This window comes from Mustela putorius, unplaced genomic scaffold (assembly GCF_011764305.1).
Source record: "Mustela putorius furo isolate JIRA1106 unplaced genomic scaffold, ASM1176430v1.1 tig00000508_pilon_pilon_pilon, whole genome shotgun sequence".
Lineage (NCBI taxonomy): Eukaryota > Metazoa > Chordata > Mammalia > Carnivora > Mustelidae > Mustela > Mustela putorius.
This window is the reverse complement of record NW_025421402.1, coordinates 17,392,028-17,415,113: the sequence shown is the minus strand read 5'-3', so window position 1 is coordinate 17,415,113 and position 23,086 is coordinate 17,392,028. Positions and strand designations below refer to the sequence as shown.

General features: G+C 41.8%; 1 protein-coding gene across 3 annotated transcripts in view; it reads right to left on the bottom strand.

Annotated features, from left to right (window-relative positions):
- Positions 1 to 883: 883 nt before the first annotated feature.
- The window catches only part of TGFB2 (transforming growth factor beta 2), a 78,631-nt gene continuing 56,428 nt past the window's right edge, over positions 884 to 23,086 (bottom strand). Inside the window, exons 4-8 of one of the 3 annotated variants that reach the window (XM_004751461.3) lie at positions 9,970 to 10,102; positions 9,737 to 9,847; positions 8,047 to 8,224; positions 6,704 to 6,857; positions 884 to 3,690 (exon numbers count right to left, since the gene is read on the bottom strand). In XM_004751461.3, the coding sequence (XP_004751518.1) occupies positions 3,532 to 3,690; positions 6,704 to 6,857; positions 8,047 to 8,224; positions 9,737 to 9,847; positions 9,970 to 10,102 (735 nt within the window). In that variant the 3' untranslated portion in view covers positions 884 to 3,531. 3 annotated transcript variants of the gene reach the window in all.

The window sequence follows — 23,086 nt, the reverse complement described above, 5'->3', positions numbered from 1 at the left end:
ACCCTCCTTTTCTTACTCATCACAGGAAGGCAGTGAGGGCTTGGATGATGGGCCCCACACTGGCCACTCTGCAGAGAAGCAGGAAATAACTGTGTTCAAGTGAAACACTTCCTTTAACTGTGAGTTGAAGATAGAAGATGAAACACAGACGATCGTAGAAAAGGGACCATTTTTTTTTATTATTACACCTAAACTTGCATTGAGGGTCTGTTCCCATGTGAGGTTTCAATGGTGGGCACAAACTGGTTTTTGCATCGGAGAAAGCAAGACAACCAGATTGAACCACGACTACTTTTTTATTAGTTCCATTTCTTATGAGATTGGCAACTCACTGGTGAAGCCTGGCCTTGAAGGGAAAAGACCAAAGCTCTTTGCGGGAATAGGGGTTTTTCGGGGCAGCGGACCAGGGAGAGAGAGAGGAGTAGCTGCTCCGAACACCAATCCCAGAGGCACGTGGCTCTCATTCTATCCGGCTGGCTCAGCAGCTACCCAAGTTATGGGGCTACAGGGGATACTGTCTAGACCAGTTCTTTTGGCCCTGCGGTTGGCAGAACATAGAACCAGAAAGCCAAGGCATGGTTCAAACAACTCTCTGCATTTTTTCTGGTAGACAGTCAAGCTGGATGGAAACCGAATCTCAAACAATTACCAAATGGCAATAAACAACAGAATAAAAAGACTGCACAGGGCTTTCTCTGGTCCTTGGTCGACACATCCTAGCTCATGAGCTATAAAACATGACATTTCTGGAGAGAATATCCTTGAAAATAAAAGCCCAACCTTAAAGATGTAGGGCTTTTCCAGCTCGAGATGATTCTCAGGGCGGTATAAAGGTGTTCTCTAGTCTCAGTGATAATCCCGTGAGAGGAAAAACACATCAACATCCAATTGAAATAATTTATTTACCACTAAAGCACCACAAAACAGACATACATCATGTTTAAAATACAGCGTAATCGGTCATCAAAGTACAAAACAGCTATTCTTATATTCCATTTTTTTAAACCACGCCGACCATGAAATTGTACTGCTGCTGAACATAAAACCCGCCCTCCCGCCCCCCGCCCATAGACTAACATCTTCCGATTCCCGCCCGCCTCCCTCCCTGCCCACCACAATATTTACTTATGGGAGATAAAGACCTTACAGAACCTCCAAACTAAAAAAAAAAAAGGATTCAAGAGATCTTAAAATAGAGCATTTAAAATATTATCAGTGCATTCATGAGGAAAGACAAAATAATACAAAACAAAACGTCATTCTGAGAGGAAAACACCTGCAGAAATAAAAGTGATTTACATAGAATTAATAGAAAACGGAAGGAAAAAAAATCAACACACTCGTTTCTGAGGTCAGGTCACACCCAACACCAGGGTCCTCTACTATCATGGTGTCCCTTCTCTTGCCTTTCCAGTTTGCAAGTCTGTGAATCCAATTCGTCATCTCATTAATGGCCAGAAAACGGCAGACAAGAAGTCCACTGGATCGCACACACAACTTCAGTTGGATTCACACCTCGCCAGGCAACCCTTTCGGGGACCCTGCATATACTCCATTGTTTTACTTATTAATTTTTCTTCTCGAGCTAAGGAAGAGACAACTGGTAAACTGACCTACCAACCTTGACGGAACGCTACCTTCTCTGCAACACTATGGCAAATCATCCAATTCTATCCTCAGAGCTAGATAACTCTCATTCAGAGGGATAAACAGAATTTTTTGATCGTGGGCATATTTGGCTTGTACCTCTAATGGCCATCAAAGAACATCTATGAAGACCTTAACTTTAGTGAAATCAACTAAGTGACTCGTGCTAAATGGGGCTTTTTTCCTCCCTTAAAAAAAAAAAAAAAAATCAACAAAAATGTCAGTCTTTCCATTTCCCCCCGAACACTAAAAACCTGACTAAAGGAAAAGATGTCTCCTATGAACTGTCTGATATCAAGAACCATAGAATTCTGTGAACATACTGATTAAACCAAGTTGCAGAAAGCCGTCTCCACTCAGCCATGAAGATTCTGAGTTTCAGTCAGATCCTGACTGAAATGAAAATACTTCAGCTCAGTGATCTATGTGTATATCTATCATATTCCCGAATTTTCCTAGCACAGAAGATGGTTAACATTGGAATTGATTAGTAATGATGCTTAGGAGATGAAGGAAGACTTTTGAACTTGAATCGATCCTTTTTATAAAAGGAAAACGGAAGGACAAGTGGACTCAGATAGCTTATGTCATAATATTGGACAATACACAAAGCGCATGGGGAGAAATACTATAAAACACATAATTGTAGTGCAAGTCAAACTGCAGGGCCTTTCCTCCAAAGTCCTGGCCGGCTAAAGGAAACACACAGGTCTGAGTGATCATTAAAAAGAGCCCCAGTGTAAGTCCAATCTAAATCATAGTTGACATTATTACAGAACATTAAAAATATGGTAAAAATTTACACATTACATGTAAAGTAGTTAACGTTCTGATTTAATAGTTTACAGAAGAGATCTGCAGATGTGTTTCCAATTACACTGGCTTCTCTACCCATCTATTGTAAGAATGTAGGTACGGTTACATATATGGAAATGAAGAAAAACCTATAGCATAGCCATACAGCAATACTTGAAGGTCTGAAATTGGACCGGTACGTATCAAAACATTTCAACATGTCACTGGTTTACTGAACTGACAAAGAGCCATTTACAATTAAAAGGAAAGAAAAAAATCTTACAGACTTATTCTGACTGAAATTTTCCTTTATTAACAGGCTTTTCAGTTTTGAACCTTACAAGAAGCTTCCTTAGGCAGTTGGTACATAGCATGTGTTTTCAGGGTCTTTATCTTAATGCAGACTTGCTTGGTCACAGAATAACTCGCCTGCGTTTTCATCCCGTTAATATGACCTCTTTTTTTTCTGGCTCATTTGAGTTCAAGTTCCTTAAGCCATCCATGAGTTCCTGGCAAAGTATTTGGTCTCCACTTTGTACACCTGTTTTATTTTCCAAGGGCAATGAAACGTTCATTATGTAGTAACACACAATAAATAACTCACTGTTAACTCGAACGGTAACGGGAAGGGTGCCTATCGCATAGCAATACAGAAAAATCAAGTGAGGCATGTGATAGGAATGGTACGTACAGCAACTCCACTTAATGGGATTTTCCTGTTTGTTTGTTTGTTTTTCCTTTCACATAATTAACACTAACAAATTCTTCCAGTGTTTATTTTTTTCTTAAAAAAAAAAAAAAAGGTTTCGCTTCTTGTCTCTCTCACTTACAGAGTAGGTGAAATGTAGAATAAAGCCTTCAATTTGTTTCATTTTGTTTTGTTTCAGATGCCAGTTTTAACAAACAGAACACAGACTTCCAAAGTGTTTGAACTAGTACCGTTTTTTTTTTTTTCAAAATTTTTTTTAACACTGTCGAAGCAAGGCTCTCTTAGGTTTTCTTGTTATAAACATTGTCTTTGTTCTTGTCGTCACCCTCCTGCTTATCTTCATCACCATGGGATGATCATCTTGCCATTTTCCAAGAATCTTAGCTGCACTTGCAAGACTTTACGATCATATTAGAGAGTTGTTCAATCTTGGGTGTCTTGCCGATGTAGTAGAGAATGGTGAGCGGTTCTAAATCCTGGGACACACAGCAAGGAGAAGCAGATGCTTCTGGATTTATGGTATTATATAGGCTGAGAACCTGAAAGAACATAGGAGAGGAAAGAGAACATAGGAAAAGACCAATAAAAAAAAAAAGGAAGGGGAGTGACTTTAAAAAGAACAATTCCATAGTGCTATAGTGTGACCTTATCAGTCACGGAACTCAGGAGACAATTTAAATGTACTGGTTTACAATTTCCTTCTCTTAAACCCCCAATTATGGTCAACTTGGTATGTGTTCCTAGTAATCACTGAATTCATCATTTTCCTACAGAATCCTTTCCTCATGCGCCGTAAACAAATAATTTTGTAAAAGCTCAGATTGTACAAAATCGCCCATTCAACAAATTTTACAGTTTCCCCAATAATTCTTGACTTTGATCACTGCCTCGCTGTATACCCACTTGCCAGACGGTCGAAAAATTTGGTGCTCTTAGTATTTTCTTTGGTGTCTACCCTTCCTTGTAACCAAGTGTCTATTTCTAATTCCCACCTAGGTTAGAGCTCCCTTTGGCTCAGAGACTCTATGGACTTTGTTTTGACCTCATAGCCCGAGTAAGCAGAATGAGACTGCTGGGCTCCGTGAAGAAGCAAATGCAGGGAGATGTAGAAGAATCACAGGCTGGATGAAAACTCCCATCAGCGCTTTAATCTACCCTTACGTATAGAAAAAAACACCTGTCTGCCTGTGAAACCTCTCTGTGCTGTGTCTTGGCAGGCCAATTTAATGTCACCTACAATTTTGTTTTAAAGAAAAAAAGATATAAGTTTTTTCATTTAATATTGCTTCATAACGCAATCAAGAATTAACCAGTTAAGAGTTACTTAAGAATGACACCAGGGCGCCTGGGTGGCTCCGTGTGTTAAGCGTCTGCCTTTGGCTCAGGTCATGGTCTCAGGGTCCTGGGATCGAGCCCCGCATCAGCTCCCAGGGAGTCTGCTTTTCCCTCTGCCCCACCCCCTTGCTCACACTCTCTCGCACGTGTTCTCTCTCTCTCAAAAATAAATAAATAAAAATCTTAAAAAAAAAAAAAAAAAAGAATGACATGAAAAGCAAGCTCTATTTTTTAATTATTCACTTTCTTTCATTTTGCTTAAAACAACAATAGTAATAATAATCAGCCCTCCATTAGATTCCATGTGGTAAATGGGCATGTCTAAGTGGGAGGGCTTTAGCCAGTCCCACAGTGGAATGAAAAGAAAGTTCTAGAGTTAGTCCCATACCCTTAACTCGGTTTCATACCCACAGGGGATGGGCCTTTAACCCATGGAAGTACGTAGGTTCCCCAGTGATGATAAAGAGACGTTTCCAAGGATGCCATTAATGTGTTAGTCAACAGCAAGTGACCTTTTCCTCGAGATTCACTGCGATTTTTTCAGCCTAAGACAGAAGATCTGTTCAGTGCGGCAACACTGACTACTTTATTAAGCTACCTCTGGCTTCTTGGGTAACTGTCCAAACCACATATTTGTGACCATGACAGTTATTCTTCCTCTCCCGTTGAAAAACAAGCATGGTCTCAGCCTTCACACACTCCCTCTGTGTATCAGGGAGGGGAATTATATTTCTACTTGGCAATGGGGCCTTGCCCACATTCTAGCTACTGTTGCTACAGCCCAGTTGAAACAGCCTGGCCAGAGAGCTCAGACAAAGGGACAGGCATGAGCAAGCTTTCCTCACATGGCCAAGCACGTGGTCAGCCTGGAGTGCCAAAACCTACAGGGGGTTGAGAAAACAGCTGAAGGAAGGAGTGTCCTATTTGTCAATTGAAAGCCCAGCATATGTAGGCATTTATAAATAAATAGACTTCATGTTCTACTAGCACGTGATTTTTCATATGAATTAAAGAGGAATTTTATAACACAGATTGTCTAAAATCATCAATAACCCCCAAACTCTTGAATTGAGTCGAGTGCCTTATGTGATCCTCTTGGCAACAGGTCCATTTTCCTACCCTGCAGTGAAGGCAATTTTTCTAATGCTTCTTTAATAAGGAGATTTACAGAGGCATAACCCCTATGTGTAGCCACATTTCAGGAATAAGACTCAGTAAGGTAGAGCAAACCGAGGCCTGGTTATAAAACAAGGAAGTCTGCATTCCAAGTTTTGGTTTGTCATCAACTGTTAGATCCTTGATCTACACAATCTAGACCCCAATTTCTGTAAGTAAAGTGAAATGTTCAGATGAGATAATTTATGAAGTAAATTAATTAATGCAGACTTGCTTGGTCACAGAGGTACGAGGAAAAAGCATTAGGACAAGCATCATTATTCCATAGAAAAAGTCTTTGCTGATCTGGGCTACTCATCCATGGCCTCCCGTCAAGGACTGGCCCTCTGAATTAGCCTTCTAACCTCACTGAAGTGATCCGACAAAATATTTAGATTCTTGTGTACTTTGGGTATATTCAAAAAGACTTGGAGATCCTAATTTTCCCATAGCTTTCTCTAATTTCATCAATTTGCTCTTTATATCTACTCTCAAGTCTGGCTTTGTTATTTTAAAAGATCATCTTTAGCATAAACATTCCTTTTTACTGATGAGAAATTGAGGGATTGAGGTTTAGAGAAGTCAAATGACTTTTTAATGTCGTGCACGAGTGAGTCACTATTCCAAAGCATCAAATGAGGTCCTCAAAGTTCTTTCCAATGCGACAGTCCTTGATACAGATGATGAGAGCTCCTTGTTTTAGATAGGGACTTGGGTCCTTTCACATCCAAGCTATGCATGACCCCAAGTGATAAATGGATTCCAAAAGATTTTTTTATAGCTACCAGTCACTTGTAATATAAAATAAAGAAAAAAATGAACAAAACTGTCTCCTAGATGCTTATCATTGAATTGGGAAGGCAAAACCCACACTTGAAACTGAGCAGTGTCACTTCTGACTTCACCTACCCCCTACATTCTTCCTGGCCATTCAAGAGGATCGTTCCAGTACCCATTCATGTGTGATGAACAGGCACCAGGCTAAACAGAATTCACTGGACATATTACCTGTAGGTACACATTAGCGACCCAACAATAGAAGAAATGGAGCCAAATACTTACCCTACTGTGCTGAGTGTCTGAACTCCATAAATATGGGCACGCTCCAGCACAGAAGTTGGCATTGTACCCTTTAGGTTCATGTATCCATTTCCATCCAAGATCCCTCTTGAAATCAATGTAAAGTGGACGCAGGCAGCAATTATCCTGTACATTTCTGTTAGAAGAAAGAGCAGTGGAGATTTTACAGCTGATTCCCCCCCACACACACCCAATTCCAAGCCAGAAAAATGACTCCTTCACTCATGCAAACAGCATCCAATGAGCAAGTACCATGGGCTAGGTCCGAATGGTTTTATAGGAATCTCAAACGACTTTCACGATGGAATGTCATGGTGACCTGATGGACTACTTCCCCTTACGAATTCTAAACCTCAAGTCCCTTGGTTGGCTGTGACCTTGAAAGTCAAACCTTTCCCTTGAATGACTAGATAGAAGCAGAGAGGTGGCTGAAGAGACCAATCCCCCTTTTCCAACCAACACTGAGCAGTTTTGCCTGGTCAGCCTCAAAGGTCCTTTCAAATATAAAAGTACAACAACTATTTGCAAAGAACCACCTAAGGCATTTTCCTTTGAGAATGAATCCATAATTTCATCTCATGCCCCTAGACCAGGGAATGAGCCAGAAATCAAGACACATGGAGCCTCGCTGAGGGTAACCACTGACTCTGGCGACCAAAAAAAGCCATTTTACTCATGAACTCTCTGAGCATCTATCAGTGAGGACCCCTTACTGCCCCATAACTCTCAAAATAAAGAACCTTCCTCTCAGGAGGCTTGATAAGAAACCATAGGAGAACACTCACAACCTCCCCTCTATGAACTCTTACAGGAGTAGTTAATAAATCTGTGTTGCCTTCACTTCTCTCAGATTCAGTAGCTAATGACACAGTAGCATTCTTCTATTTCTCTCATCTCTGTGAAAAAGGGTATGGCCATGGGCACTCTACCGTGGGCAGTGAGGGTACGGAGGACTTCATAGAGACAGTAAGTCTTTCCAATTAAGGATCAGCCATCATACCCCTCAAGTAACCTTATATTGGCTCTGGGGAGCAGGGAGCTCATTTTCTTCTTCAGCCCCAAAGTGCTTCAGGGGGATCTAGGAAAAACTTCAGGGGACTAATTTTTTGACTTCACCCTTGGTTCCTTGCAATGGGGCCATGGAAGACTACACAGAAAACAGTTTGGAGCCTCTGGGAAGAAGGCTGTTAGGAGGTAGGGTGGCTATCCTGTCCTATACCTGGCCTTAAGCCATGAGTGGAGTTTAGCTCAATTTGTAAGAAAAGACAACGGCAGTGTGAGAGTCGACAGATGTCATTACTTTGTTTTATTTTGATTTCCTTTACCTAAAACAATATGCTGCATCCAAAGCACGCTTCTTCCGCCGGTTGGACTGTTGTGACTCAAGTCTGTAGGAGGGCAACAACATTAGCAGGAGGTGTGGGGTCTTCCCACTGTTTTTTTTCCTAGTGGACTTTATAGTTTTCTGATCACCACTGGTATATGTGGAGGCGCCATCAATACCTTGAAAAAATGCATTTGGGTGACAAACATTTAGCTTTACCTTCATCAAATACAATCAGCCATTCTTTCTTTCCTTTGCATCTTGTCACAAGCAGCCATGATGACCTCACAATGGCATCACCGGCTGGCTACCGTCATTCCCCACGGAAATCGATACGGCACGAGGAGACAATCACAGGCGACAATGGACACTTTTCACTGAGACTCGTGGCAGGAGACCGTTCAGTGTCCAAGGCAGGGCTTGTTGGTTATGAAGGTCACTACAGAAGAAGACTTTGACCATAGTCCAAGGGCGACCTAGCTAGTTTATTTGAACTGAACCCTCAGTTCAGGCCGTGTCCAGCCCCTCAGCGACTGAAGGGCACGGCAAAAGAACACGGCTTGTCCCCCGCCAGTTCACTCTCTTCCTCAGGCTACTAAACTCAAAAGACTTTCCTCATGAACACAACCCGAGACTCACAAGAAATTGCAGTGAATTAAGTTCAAGTGAAACAGAAGTCACCCTTACCTAATGCTATTTGGGGAAGCTGTGAAGAAAGGGCTTTTTCATTTATTTTATGGCGTCTTCAACACTTTCCTGATTCCATCTGAGATTCAGAAACTCGAGCTCCCCAAAGCATGCTCAAGAGACTGCCAGTTTAAGCATTTAATCTCCACACTCCAGAGAATCATGGCTACGTTAGAGACTAAAATAAATCTCTCGACCTCCTGGAGTAGTTTTCCATGAGCGAGGGCCACTGGAGCCTTCTGCAAGTGGACGGGGGTCCCGGGTGGTGGTAGCTGGGGCAGGGGAGTCAGCTCCCTGGCATGTCACTGTGGCCCGAGCACACGGAACACTTCCCTCCTGCCTCTCATCCTCCAAACTGGCTGGCTCACAAGGGAAGCAAGTCCAACTGTTGGCATCTCCTCCTTCTCCCTGACCTATGGCTAATCACTAAGAGGTAAGGAGGAGCAGGGAGAAACTAAAACCTCATTATGTCTTTATAAATTATTCCAGAAGTTTGATCAGGCAGCCAGTGGAAATACTGGGTGCCAGCTAGAAACAGTGAAGTGTTCTGATTCACATAAGATGAGGTCAAGAGGCTATGGTATGAGGGGCTTCTCAAGTGAAGTATGGTTGTAGGCCTCCTGACGTTGTACTTGGGGCATTATCGATGGATGTCCTTGAATGTATGCGATCTTCTGCTCTAATACTAGCATAGCTGGAAAGCTGGATTGCTTAAATGAAGAGTACAGGGCTTACCTGACTAATAGTTTGGAAAGCTGATGAATCAGTCAGTATTGCCAAGCAATCACAGGGCATGGAGCAGAGTAAACTGGGAAGCGATTGCTTGGTCCTAATTCTTTCTGCCTTCATTTATCTTTCTCCAGCCTTATCTTTTCCCAAACAATTATAACTCCTCAGGCCTCACCAAACAATTCCATTTTCACATGCAAACGGGCTTGATCCCCCACGAGATTATCAACACAGACCCTCCCCTCCCCCACCTCATATGACCAAGTTTCAGTTACCTGCAAATCTTGCTTCTAGCTCTTCACTTTTATTGGGAATGATGTAATTATTAGATGGCACAAAGGTGCAGCAGGGACAGTGTAAACTTATCTTAAATCCCAGGTTTCTGTCTGGAAAACATTAAGTCAAGGAGGTCATTTGGATGTGTGATAATACCCTTAAATCTGCAATCAACTTACAATAATGTGGGGTCACTGAGCATCTAGGGACGAGGACAGAGGGCGGCTGTAACCTTTATGGTGGAGCCATTCGTGGACGGCATCCGTCACGTCAAAGGAAAGCCATTCGCCTTCTGCTCTCGTCTTGACGACTTTGCTGTCAATGTAGCGCTGGGTTGGAGACGTTAAATCTTTGGATTTGAGAATCTGGAGAAGGAGAGAGAGAGGGAACAAGCTTAGTTGGCAACCGGTCAGCATGACTAACCCGAAGCCATTAACAGTATTCCAAGTCATTATCTAAACTCAGCTCCGCTCTGGTACACCCATGTATTGTCATCTAACGGCACGTGTGCATAAAAGCATGACACCAGGCCGTGTGCCATGAAAAATAGAGCTACTAAGTCAGCTGTGTATTATGATAAAGGTGACATGAACCATAAAGCCAAGTGTCTAAGAGAAAGTGACAGTAATTATTTTACTTTGCTGACATACGCTTTGTGAGATTCCAGCCATAAATTCTATGCTATAATAGTTAGCGGTTTTGTTCTGCTTTTTAATTTGGAGAGCTGGGAGGTGGGGGGGGGGACAGGAAGAGTGGGCCAGTCCAGAGGACCCATGCTCACCCACCCTCTAACGGCCCTGAATTATATAAATTTCCTTCTAATAAAGAGAAAAAGTTCCCAACCTTGGTTCTTAAATCCACCCCCATTAACATATGTGGCACGCCTCAGCTTTTGAGGTAAGTCGCTGGCTGGGATTTTTACGCTCCAGGTGTGACTTGTTATGATTGATAAAGATATTCCATATCCTGCAGACAAAGAATGAATTGGGGCAGGAGCAGTCTGGCCCAGTGTGAGACTCTGAAAGCCAACCAGCCTGAACACTGAGACTTCAGAAGGATTCGTTTAGTTCAAAGACATAAAGAGCCACTGAAGGAGGTTCTTGGGTTTCTATAGGAAGTGAACACTTCAGGTGGTTTTTTAAAAATTCTGTCTGTCTTTAAATGATGGTGTCTTATGAACCAGTCAAACCAAGATCTCATTCTCTTAGAGCTCTATCAAATCCCTACCCAAACCTGTATCTTGCCTTCCCTTAGTACTCAGGGGCTTATACTGCCCTTCCTGATGTTGAGTCTAACTATCCTGGGCTTGGTCATACATGTGGGTTGGTCTCTCCAACAAGCTCATATGCTTCCCCAGGGCAGTGATCATATCTTCAACTTGATGCCATTTCCAGGCACAGCATTCAATTTAATTCAGTGTCTATTAAAGGACTATTTAAATATCCAGAAGCCTTACTTACTCTCCTTTCAACCTTGCAAAAACAAAGATGCATAATCTTCCTGCTGATTTTAAAAGGCACTTTTCTTTCGTATGTGTACATGACTTGTTCAGATAAGTAATTTACCGACAAATGCTTCCTAAAATATTTGGCATTAGGGTGGACTTTTTTTTTTCGGGATGAAGTAAGTTCAGGAAAGGAAAGAGATTCTCATAATGGAACTTTGGGGGGGCCCTCAAAAATTTTAGACAAAATCTACTCTACTGGTCTTGCCCTTGAGGGTCGACACACCCCACTAAGTGAAGACAATCTAGAGGCATTCATGATTCCACCACAGACAAGAGATGTTCTTGGTAAATTAAAGGAAACAAGTAAACATGGTTTGAGGGCTGGGTGCACTGGGCTTTGGGCTTGGCACACATTATTTCCTTTCATTGAATCCTCAAGATGTTCCTGTAAAGTGGATTAAGGAAACTGAGATTCGGGGAGGTTCACGAACTCATTCAGTGCCTCACGGCGAGCCTGTAGGGAGAGAGGATTCAAAGCAATCCCCTAACTTCCTCACTCTGGTGCTGGATTTTGAAGACCAAAGAGTTATGGGGTCAGATTTGAATCACCATTCATCCTTACCCCTTCCAGATGACCAAGAAACATTCAGTGATCGAAGTAAAGATTTTTAAATAAGGTTAAAATAAATGTTGGTACAAAAAGGAAATAAAACATGTGGAATGTATACACAGTTAATCCTGATGTAAACCTCTAAAGATACAGCCTCCCAGCAGGCCAATCCTCTGGAAACCAAACCTTGCCTTGAAAACACTCCCAGGTGGGTAAATAAGACACCACATATCCAATTCATAACAAATGGTATAATTAAACTAACCTAGGATTAAAATGGTAAAACAATGGTTGAGATGTGTTCAGGCATTTCCATCTTAAAATTAGTAGAAAATTCAGAACGCGTTTTTCTAATTTTAAATTTCTTCCCCTAGTGGACTGCCTATACTGATACATTATTTCATAATGTCTTTTATATTGCTTTATTCCTAATCAGCACAATGTATGTCTTTTTTTTTTAAGATTTTATTTATTAATTTGACAGACAGAGATCACAAGTAGGCAGAGAGGCAGGCAGAGAGAGAGGAGGAAGCAGGCTCCCTGCCAAGCAGAGATGTGGGGCTCAATCCCAGGACCCTGGGATCATGACCTGAGCCGAAGGCAGAGGCTTTAACCCACTGAGCCACCCAGGCACCCCAGCACAATGTATGTCTTATTCACCTTCATATCCCTAACACTTAGACACAATGTCTAGAACAAAACATTGCTTTCATTGTTGTAGTAATTACATATTATATATATATATAAAATATATCAAATATCTATGATATCGATCTCTGATATAAGTATCATTGAAGACACAGATTTTTTTTTAATGACCATATTGATCAAATGGACAGAAAAAAACACAAACCAGCAAATCTATGGAAATTCTTCACCTTAGAGAGAGCAGTAAATCTAGAGGATCTTTCTTTCAAAGAAGACCAAAAGAGATCAAAAGATTCTGAAACCTTTTTCTTTTTTAAATCTCATCCTCTAATAAGTCTTTCCTCAGCCACAAAACATCAGTAGGTTCTGATGGTGGACAGCTTCATATTCTCACCTGACTGATAGGTTCTCTGTGTCTTTTCACTGGTTCAAGAACAAGCCCATTTAAGCCACCCAAGAATGACTGCTACTTAGCTACACAATTCTGAAACAGAGTGGTGGCTTTGGTCTTGTGGGTTTGCTGTCTCAAATTTTATGGCCAAGGAGCTCTTAAACTCACTTGTTGCAACTGAACTCCATTCTTTCTTACCAAGTCCTCCATGGAAACAGGAAACAGCTGCTTTCCATCACTCATAGACTATCCCTCATATTCTTGGAGACTATTATTAAGTCCCCCTCAGCATGCCCGCTCTCTCTCTCTCTAAGCTAAATAAACCCTGTTCCCTTAGCCCATATTTAGAGGAGCGATTTCCCAAACCTTTAATCACTTGGGTCACTAACTGGGATGACTGATGCTCTATAAAAGTATTCCTCCTCCAGCTTCGTGGTGTTGTTTCAGAACTGGCTAGAAAACCTTCTAATCGCATCTGAAAGTCTGAAATCTTAACTTAAAAGGTATCTTCTTTCTAAGAATAGACACCACCTCTCTATTCCCTGGTTATCTTTCATTTAACACGCACACAAAATTAAACGGGAAGGGAAGAAAATCAACCTACTGCTAATATTGATTAGGACTTCCTCAAATTCAAGAGTTTATACAAAAATGACTAAAGCAGTCACTCTCACTCCATTTTAGCCTTTGCCATCATCTTTCCCAGTCTCCCGACGAGTGTATTGAACATGAAAAGGACTGGATATGCAGTTGTCGTTTTTTTCTAGAGCCAGAGTCGCTTCTAAATTCCTCTATAGATCGTATCATGACAAAGATAGTTCAGATGAATACTAGAAGTTCTCTGAACTGGCTTCCACTCAACTAGCCAGATTCACCAGTATTCTCCATTTGTTCTGTAATGCATATTGGCGTATGCTGGGGTTCATTGTTGGAGAACTCCTCTCTAGTATGTTCCGAGAACTTCTGGTCTTACCCGTTGAGTCATATGCTTAGCAAATATCAACTGTACATGTTTCTAAACCAGTGTATGACAGTTGGGCTTGATATTGTAATTTTCCAGGGGAATCAAATGGTCTAGAAAGGATGAAATGCAGGCCCCAAAGTTAAGAGAGATCTGTTGCTTCTGTGAAAACCAAGGTGAATGCTTAGGAAAATCTTCAGTACAGAAAAGTTAAAAACACTTAAAACAAAACAAAACAAAATACCAGTTTGGTCGTTCCTCATAAAGGTAGACATAGAATTACCATTTGACTCAGTGATTCCACTCCTAGGTATATAACCAAAAGAACTGAAAGCAGGCACTCAAACAGATACTTGCATCCCAATGTTCAAGCAACAATACTCACAATCTCTGAAAAGTAAAAACAACCCAAGTATTCATCAACAGATAAACAAACAATATAAATAAAACATACCATAGACACATATTATTTAGCCATGAAAATGAACAAAATTCTGACATACTACAACACAGATGAATCTTGAAAACATTATGCTAAGTAAACTAAGCCGGACACCAGAGGATGAATAAAGATGATTTCACTTCCACGAGGCACCTAGGATAAGCGAATTCATAGAGATAACAGTAGAATAGAAGTCACCAGGTTTGATGGGTAGGGAAAATGGAAAGTTACTGGTTCATGGGTGCAGAGTTTCTGTTTGGGATGATGGGAAATTTCTGAAAATAGTGAGTGGTAGTGGTTATATGACATTGTAAATGTACTTAATGCCACTGAATTGCATACCTAAAAAATGGTTAAAAGGTTACATTTATGTGTATTTAACCACAACAGTCTTTCTCTAATTTCAGATGTCAGAGAGACAGCTATAGAAGAAATAACAAAAGGAATAATATAATAAAAACCTAGAAGGAGCCTGGGGCACCTCAGTGGCTCAGTTGGTTAAGTGTGTAACTCCTGATTTTGGCTCAGGTCATGACCTCAGGGTCCTGAGATCGAGTCTCACATCAGGCTCCACATTCAGGATGGAGTCCGTTTGGGATTCTCTCCCTCTCCCTCTGCTCCTCCCCCAGCTCACTCTCTGACATAAATAAATAAATAAATATCTTAACAAACAAACAAAAAACCCTAGAAGGATTCTGTACTTGTGTTGCTCAACACATTGCCCTGAAATTTCTTTCTTCTTCAAAATTTCTTTCTTTCTTCTAGAAATTGTAGGTGATGCATAATGGATGTGGTTCATGCAAAAAATACAACATGGATTGGAAGTAGGCAGAGCCATGGAAAAATCCTTGGCCTTTTATAAAACACAAAGCATGTAAAGTGTGTGTGTGTGTGTGTGTGTGTCTTTGGGTATGTATATGCATATACATATATATGTTTTAAGTTAAAATATCTGTTTACCTCTCTCACTCACTTGCTCCTGTTTCTATAAAACCTCTGCTTTGACTTTTTTTTTTAAATAACAGACCAACAACTGTTTCTGATTGAATTAGAAAGCATACTGAAAATGAAATTTAGCTGCCTCTCGCTTAGCTACCACCCACAGTGGTATGAATGTTACCTTCATTACATTACTGATATACACACATTATCTATAATATGTGCAAAATACCCACATACCGCCTTTGGCAAGGCTCTAAACTCTACACTGAATTACAAAACTTCCTACACAAAAGGATCCATTCATCTCTCTGGCACTGGAAAGCAGCCAATCAGGAGTGGATCGAGGCAAAAGTCACTGATGTTACCCAATAGTTCAGGGCAAAAAAAAAAAAAAAAAAAGGAAGAAAGAAAGAAATAGAAGACTAGATGCAAAATTACAGCCAGAGGAAATCTTAGTCTTAAAGGAATAACAATATAAATCAACTCAGGATTTGGCTCAGACACCAAGGGCAATACCTATTCCTCTCCTATGAGACACTGGAAAGAGAGAAAGCAAGCATTAAAAATTCTATTTTACTTCGCATATTCAGACATCAATGGACCTACAGGAGAACTAGGGAGCCAATTCAACCCAGACTTCTAATGCAAAGGTAAATTTAACAATAGGGTTGTAGAGAAAACTCCCAACACTAGGGTAACTAGTTGTTGCTGTTGTTTTAAATGCATTTAATGTTCTTAATGTACTTAACATTTAAAAGCATTTAAATGTTTGCGGTTACTGGCACAGAGTGATTAGCAATTGCTGAATGAAGAATTTCCTCTGCTGCCCAAGAGCACAGTCTCTCAGAGGTGCCTGACCTCACACTCTAACTTCCCTACCATGAAGTATCGGTGTCTGAAAGTTCCCAGAAGGCCATCAGCTCCAACCCATACGATTCATTCATTGACATCTTGGTCTCTGAAGACTTCTCGTGATGGCGGACTCATGACTTCTTGAGGAAGGCCCTCTCGCTTCTGAATAATTTGTATGTTGTAATCCTTCCTTCTCTTGGATGCGAAATCTCCACCAACTAGTCTTACTTAATAATAATATCATTGCTTCATATGGGTACTATCATTTCCGGTTTTGCAAGTATTTCTACAGGCTCATGTTTTTCGGTCTTCACAAAAACCCTGTGGTGTGGATTATCATGGCCCTTACCATCCAAGGTACACGATTAAAGGGAAAGAAGCCTGAAGTGCTTACCTGGATGATCACAGCCCTGTAAGACAAGTCTGGACTAACATCCTGGCCTCTACATTCCAGCAGAGAGGGTTTCCCCATATGGTGTTTGTTCTCTGGAAAAAGACATGAAATTCTCTTTCTTTTCTATGTCAGGCCCCTGTCATAGGAGGCGCCCCTCTCAACGGCTTCCTGCAGGACGAGGTTTGAGGTCCTTCACCATCTTTGTTAAGCTCCCACCTCGATGTTCCTCTTATAATCCCTTCTTCGGCGCACCCGGAGGCCGTCTAGCAGGATGCGGAGAATATTACAGAATGCGCCACATGTGGAAAAGAGGGGCGACGGCTTCCCTTGTTCTGGTCACTATTTTTAATGCAAACTATTTACTTTTGGCAGCAGCCGCATCACACCATTGGGTCATAGTAAACTTTTTATAAAATAAAACCTTTGTCCTGACACAAACCGTTAAGTCAGATTTTCCATCCCCAATCCTTTCTGGAATGACATGGAATAAAGAGACAGAAATGCAGGGAGGCAAAAAAGGGAAGAGAAGGTTGGTGTATCTAGCCGCATGGTTCTCTAACTTTAGCCTACATTAGAAACATCTGGAGGGCTTACTAAATAAAACACAGATTGCTAAACCCTAACCCCCCAGACTTTCTGATCTAATAGAGACGAGATTGGGGCCCAAGAACTTGCATTTCTGACATATTCCTAGGCGACGCAGAAGCTGCTGGTCGACTCTGAGAACCAGAGCTCTAGTCTACATTTATGCGATTCATTCTTGAACCTAAATGCAAATTGCACATTATCTCAGTTAATTTTGAACTTCTTATTTTACCTTGACCTTAGTTTTTAGCCTCTTGAGAGCTCTCTGAATCCTGTTTGCTACTCAACATATACGCTATTCATCTATTCATCAGGGTGATAGTAACATCATTAAATCACCTAGAGCCAAAACCATGACTTCTTGCTGGATCTTTGGGTCCTTCTTTCCTGGTTGGCCCTGTTTCTTTAATCAACACTCTGTGGTTTAATCAACACTCCTTATATACAGCAGAAAAAAGTAGTTCACTACTTTGAGGTGTGAGGCCCAGTTTAGTTCAGGAGTCTTGCCCATTTTGCCACTGACAACCGAATCCGGTGGTCCGTTAGGTTTCTTTGAAGATCCCCATAGGCTTGCCAAATGTCTTTGGAAATTGTTAATGCAACAAAAAGTTTCATAGGCTTTGATGTCAGGCAAACATAAACTAGCACTTACTGGATTTGTGATTTTCTTATTTATGGAATGGGTTAATAAAACCCACCTTCTATGGTTGTTAATAGAATTAAATAACACATGAGTAGGGAAAGCATCTATCACATTGCTGGTATTCAATAAATGTGAATTATTATAATTATGTTCCTTATCTGGTCAAAATCTTCCAGAGGCTTCTACTATCTAGTGAATAAACTCCAGATCCCATAGTTTAGTATTTCAGACATAACTTGCTACCAATCTATCAGCCTAGACTTGCCTCTCATCCCTAGAAATCTAAACCCTATCCCTAAAACGTGTATTCCATGTCCCAACTCTGCGTTTAGACTAGAATCCCCATGAGTATGCCTTCCCCACTCTCCCAGTTTTTACTTAAAAACAATAAAAAGCTTAACAATCACAAAAACCTTCTTACTCTTTAGCTCAGCTTTTCAATGAAATGGTCACTTTCACTCTGAAATCCCTTTTCTCGTCCGAGCCCCTCAGCAATCACTGTGTGTGCCAAGTATTCAGCCCCTTGCACACTGGCCTCAAGGGTAATCCTGCCTGTGCGTACACGTCCATTTCTTCCAAGGGAATAACCAGCTACTAAAAGAGAGGGAAACATGCACGTATTTACATCCCCATAATCCCTGTGCTCTAGTTTGCTGACCCTGGAGGCTTAAAGAATTCAGATTCATTTATTTAATTTTAGAGATCTGACTCTCGGGATTGAAATCTTGCTTCCATCAACCTTTCCTCTCCTGCAAAAAGACAAACAGAACCCACTCCCGAAGATGTTTCTTGGCTTTTCTGCAGGAGGAACAGGTGATTCTCTGACATACCCTTTGCATTGACTGTGGAGGAGATGTTTGTCCACATGAAAAAAAAAAAAAAACAACAAAAGCAACCTATAAGTTCTATAATATTTTATATGATCAGTTCATTAGTTTGGTTATTGACTCATTTGTTGAATAATTGCTGGGCACCTTATAAGTGTATGAGTCTTCATTTATTCATCTCTTCCAATGTATTTCATAGCTCACTTCTCCAGGCTAGTTCAACCGCTCTGAAGCACTTGTTGTGAGCAAAGCATTACCCTTCTGTCCGGGACAGTAAGATGGTCCCCGTTCCTAAAAGAGTCCATGCTCTAGTAAGGGAATGGGGTCTCCCAACAACAACTGAAAGCCCTGCCTTCACGGGCCACAGTGAGGTCATGTTGCAGGGCATGACCGGGAGCAGGGAGATAACTATCACCAAAGTGACAGGTAACTACTAACGTCGGATAGGCTAGCAAGAACCCTGGGCACTGTGAGAACACAGGCCACATCATAGAGACGTCCTGGCTCATTACAAAAGAGAACAAATAAATGTCATCTTCCTTTCTCTGCAGGGCTCCTTCACCCATCCTAAGCACTGGAAGCTTGAACTTAGGGCGAGTTTGCCCCGGAAGTACATTAATGTACTTGGTACATTAGCTCTTGGAACACAGCACTACAAACTGGGTGGTTTAAAAGAGCAGAAATGAACTCTCTCATGGTCCTGGGGGTCAGAAGTCAGAAAGCAAGGTGTTGGCTGGGCCATGTTTCCTGGGACACCTCCAGAAGGGGATCCTTTCTTACCTCTCTCAATACCTGGTGTTTTGCTGGCAATCTTTGGCATTTGTTGGTTTGAAGCTACCTAACTTTGATCTCTGCCTTTGTCTCACACGGCATTGTCTCTGTGTGTCTCTGTCTTTACGTGGTCATCTTATAAGAACACTGATCATACAGAATGAGGGGTCTACCCCCTACCACAATAGGACCTCATTTTGACCTAACCGATTGTATCTATAATGACTCTATTTCCAAGAAAGGTCACCTTCTGAGGCCCCAAGGATTAGGACTTCAACATGTCTTTTTTTGAGGGAGCACAATTAAACTATCACAATAAGTGTTCGTATGTTACACTGGGCTGAGTACGTTCCAAATGCTCTGACCATGAAGTCCTTCAAAACAAAGGACGTTCTGGCTCTTTCTTATTCTTCCACAAAGTATGCCACTGAATTTGCACAGTCCGTTCTTGGCAAATGCTTGTTGACTAGCAGACTTCATTAGAAAGACACACACAATCAAGTGATAAATAAGCCCTTGAACAATCCATCTTTTACACTATAAATTTGGAATTTTATGCACACACATCACAAAGATTATGTGTATGTGTATCTATATACCATATTTTATGTATATGACAAGGAGGAGAGAAAGAATTATCAGTGTAAGCAACTTTATACTGTCTTTTCCTTGTCTATTTAATATATTTCACTGTGGAATGAAAATAAGGGAGAAAAAGCAAGAAAGGGAATTTTCAAGTAATTGAAAGTAGGGCTTTACGGAGAATCAGAAGTAGAGAAATGGTTTCTTTTCTTCCCCTGAGGCATAAATGTAGCTCTCTGTTCCTGCTCGCCTGCAGGCTCCTTGAACAACGCTGGGTCACTTTAGGGTGCTTAACACACAGACAGACCACCTGATGATCCTTCAGAAGTGGCTTAACGGACCCAATACTTATCTTGCTTCTCCCATCGCCCTGTCTTGTAATTGCCCTGGCTGCTTTGAAATCGCATCCCTCTAAGAGGAGGTGGTAATGTACACCTCACAAGAGCTTCGAGAGGGCCTGGAAAGTAGACTCCCATGGAGTACAGATCAGCTTCAAAAGAAAGACACACATAAAAATACAGTGTCTCTGGGTCTCAGATATCTACATTATTGTGTCACTATAGTAAGTCTTTCTCTGTAAGGCACAGAGTTCCTGTATTATACATATCCGTGTGCAATTAGGATAAAGAAGGGCATATATACATCTCTAATGACCTTTATGGAAATGTCGCCAGAGAGGTCTTCAAGCTACACATATACACACAAACACACATACACGCGCGCACACATAGGAAAGCCTTGCCTCTGTGATGAACACACCTTATAATTCTCTATTGTTTTCTTCCACTTTTTTTTCATTCTCTACAGATGGGCCTTTGTGCTGACTGCCCGTATGCATAAACAAGTAAATTCATTTCCACAGGTCTGAGGGATGAAGGAGTCCTTTGTGTGAACACAAAGTCTCTCAGATGTCACAGCTCAATAGCATTCAGAAGACCATCACCTACGAATCACACAGCAGAGTCAAAAAAAAAGATTCAGCTGGGCAAAAGTCACTTCGGTGCAGGCTAGAAAGAGACGTGTGCAGGCCAACGGTTAGTGACAGCATCTGAAGGGAAACCAGGTCAAGACCTCAAGTCACGTCTATCCTTGAGGCTGGACCACACAGCCTAGGACTGCGGATTTTGATAATTCCAGTTGTTTCCTGCTGTGGGAAGAAGGAGTCTCCCCAACAAGACTGCAAGCTCTCTGGGGCCATATCTTCTGATTTTTTTTGATTGATCTCCCTTTCCAAGTCCACTCTGACTTGACACCAACACACACATACTTGAAAACCATACTTCTAACACCCTTTCCTACTTCCTGGCTCCCAACAACACATATGGCCTACATTACAATTTAAGTCCCTTCTTAGATTCAGTTGAGAACTTTAATTTAGGGGGTGAGATTATAAAGCAATGAGTCGAAAAATAAAATAATGACTCCGGTTTTTCTGCAGACATAGAGTTTATGGGTTACCTAAGAATATCAGTTTCACAAATCTCTTATGTAATATTTTTTTTTTACCTACATCATTCTTATCCACTTAACCAGCACTAGCTCTGAATAAATAACCAAAAAAATGGGTAGATATATGTTTCTTTCTCGATAGTTAGATATCTTTAAAACAAATGAAGCAGAATTTCCAAATCCAAATAAAGAAAAAAATATTTCTCAGAAGAGTCCCCCTCGTGATATTACACACTTATTTCACAACATTTCCTTGCACTTGAATCTCATTTTGAAATACGTCTTCAATTCCTTGGAAAACATTTGTTGAACACCCACCGTGTACCGCGTACCGTTCCGGGAATCTGTCCCCGGGGTGAAGGTAAAGCAGATAGAGGAAGGGCAGAAGATCAAGTGCAGCCAAATGATGAAGGGCCTGGAGGCAAAGCATGCAGTGGAGAGGGGGGGTAGGAAATGTTGAGAAGAGGGGCCCTGAGATGTCAGGGTGGCCACGAAGGACCACGTGGGAGGAGGGCACAGTGGTCAGAGCTTAGGAGGGAGTAAAGGCAGGTGTCTGAGGTGTAGCCAGGAGGAGGCGGCGCGGGGGAGGGGCCCGAGTGCGGGCAGAAAGCGCAGGGGGCGGTGGTGCTGGAGGCCTAGCGACAAACAGGCCCACAGACAGTAAGGGCTTGGGCTCCTTGGTGACGTGAGGTGAGAAGCCATCACAGGGCTTTCAACAGGGGATTGAGATCTGACCCACATCTCAGTGGGAATCAGTCTTAACTACACACACACACACACACTCTAAGGAGGTCGGGGGGCACCAGCCAGGCCCGGGGGCCACACCTGGACCGGCCAGGACGCTACTGCAAAGGCTAGAGGCAAAAACTCCTTGGATGAGAGTAGCAGCCGCAGAGATGAGAAGGGGCTGGATTTCAGATCTGTCTTTGAAAACCAGCTATCACGTAGGAAAATTAATTACTTTTCAATTTCCTCTTCACCAGAACTTTGGCAGTTTCCAAAAATTAACACCACCTTTCAGAGGTTCGGATCTGTTTCCATTGAAGGAATTCCCAATTATGTATTTGTAGGCTCTGAACCCAGTTCTAGAGGGGAGGTTTTCAAAAAAAAAAAAAAAAAAAATCCCGAGCACTGTGAATATCAAGAAATAAACATACATCCTCCCTCGGAACCATCTTTTGCCCTAGTGAAGGTTGTCCAACAGTTGGCAGACATTAAGATTTTTTAAAACGGAGCCTTAACGAAGCAAACAAGGAGCTGCTCCCCACGAGCCCGCCCTGCCCCCCGATAACAGGAAGTCGGTCTGATGAGGCCTCATCCGACCAGACATGAGCGACAAAATCACACAGTGGTGTCATCATCACAAGCCATGTCTAGGGGAAATATAAACCATGTTCTGGATGATAAGCAAAACCCTGATAATAATGCACTCTCCGTGCATCCAATATGCCAGACCCTTCACGTGCATCTCCTCCCCGTGACTCGTTAGAACCGTGATCTCCATTTTATGATGAAAAACTGAGGCTCGGAGACATGAATGGTTTGTAAGACCAAAACGCTAATAAATAAGAAGAGGCAGAAGATGAACCCAACCCCCTACCCCTACCCCTACCCCCACCCCGCAACACCCCTCCACAAAGATTCTCTTCTTGCCTGCCTGGAGCTGCTCCTCAGCGGCAGAGTGAGACCAACAGGAGCGGAACTGAGTTGAAAATAGTATTTTAGGAGGCGCAGAAGCAAACTCCTGGGGCAGCCACCGAGAGCCTGACCCGACAGCAATGGAGACCGGAGGCAGTTTTCATTTT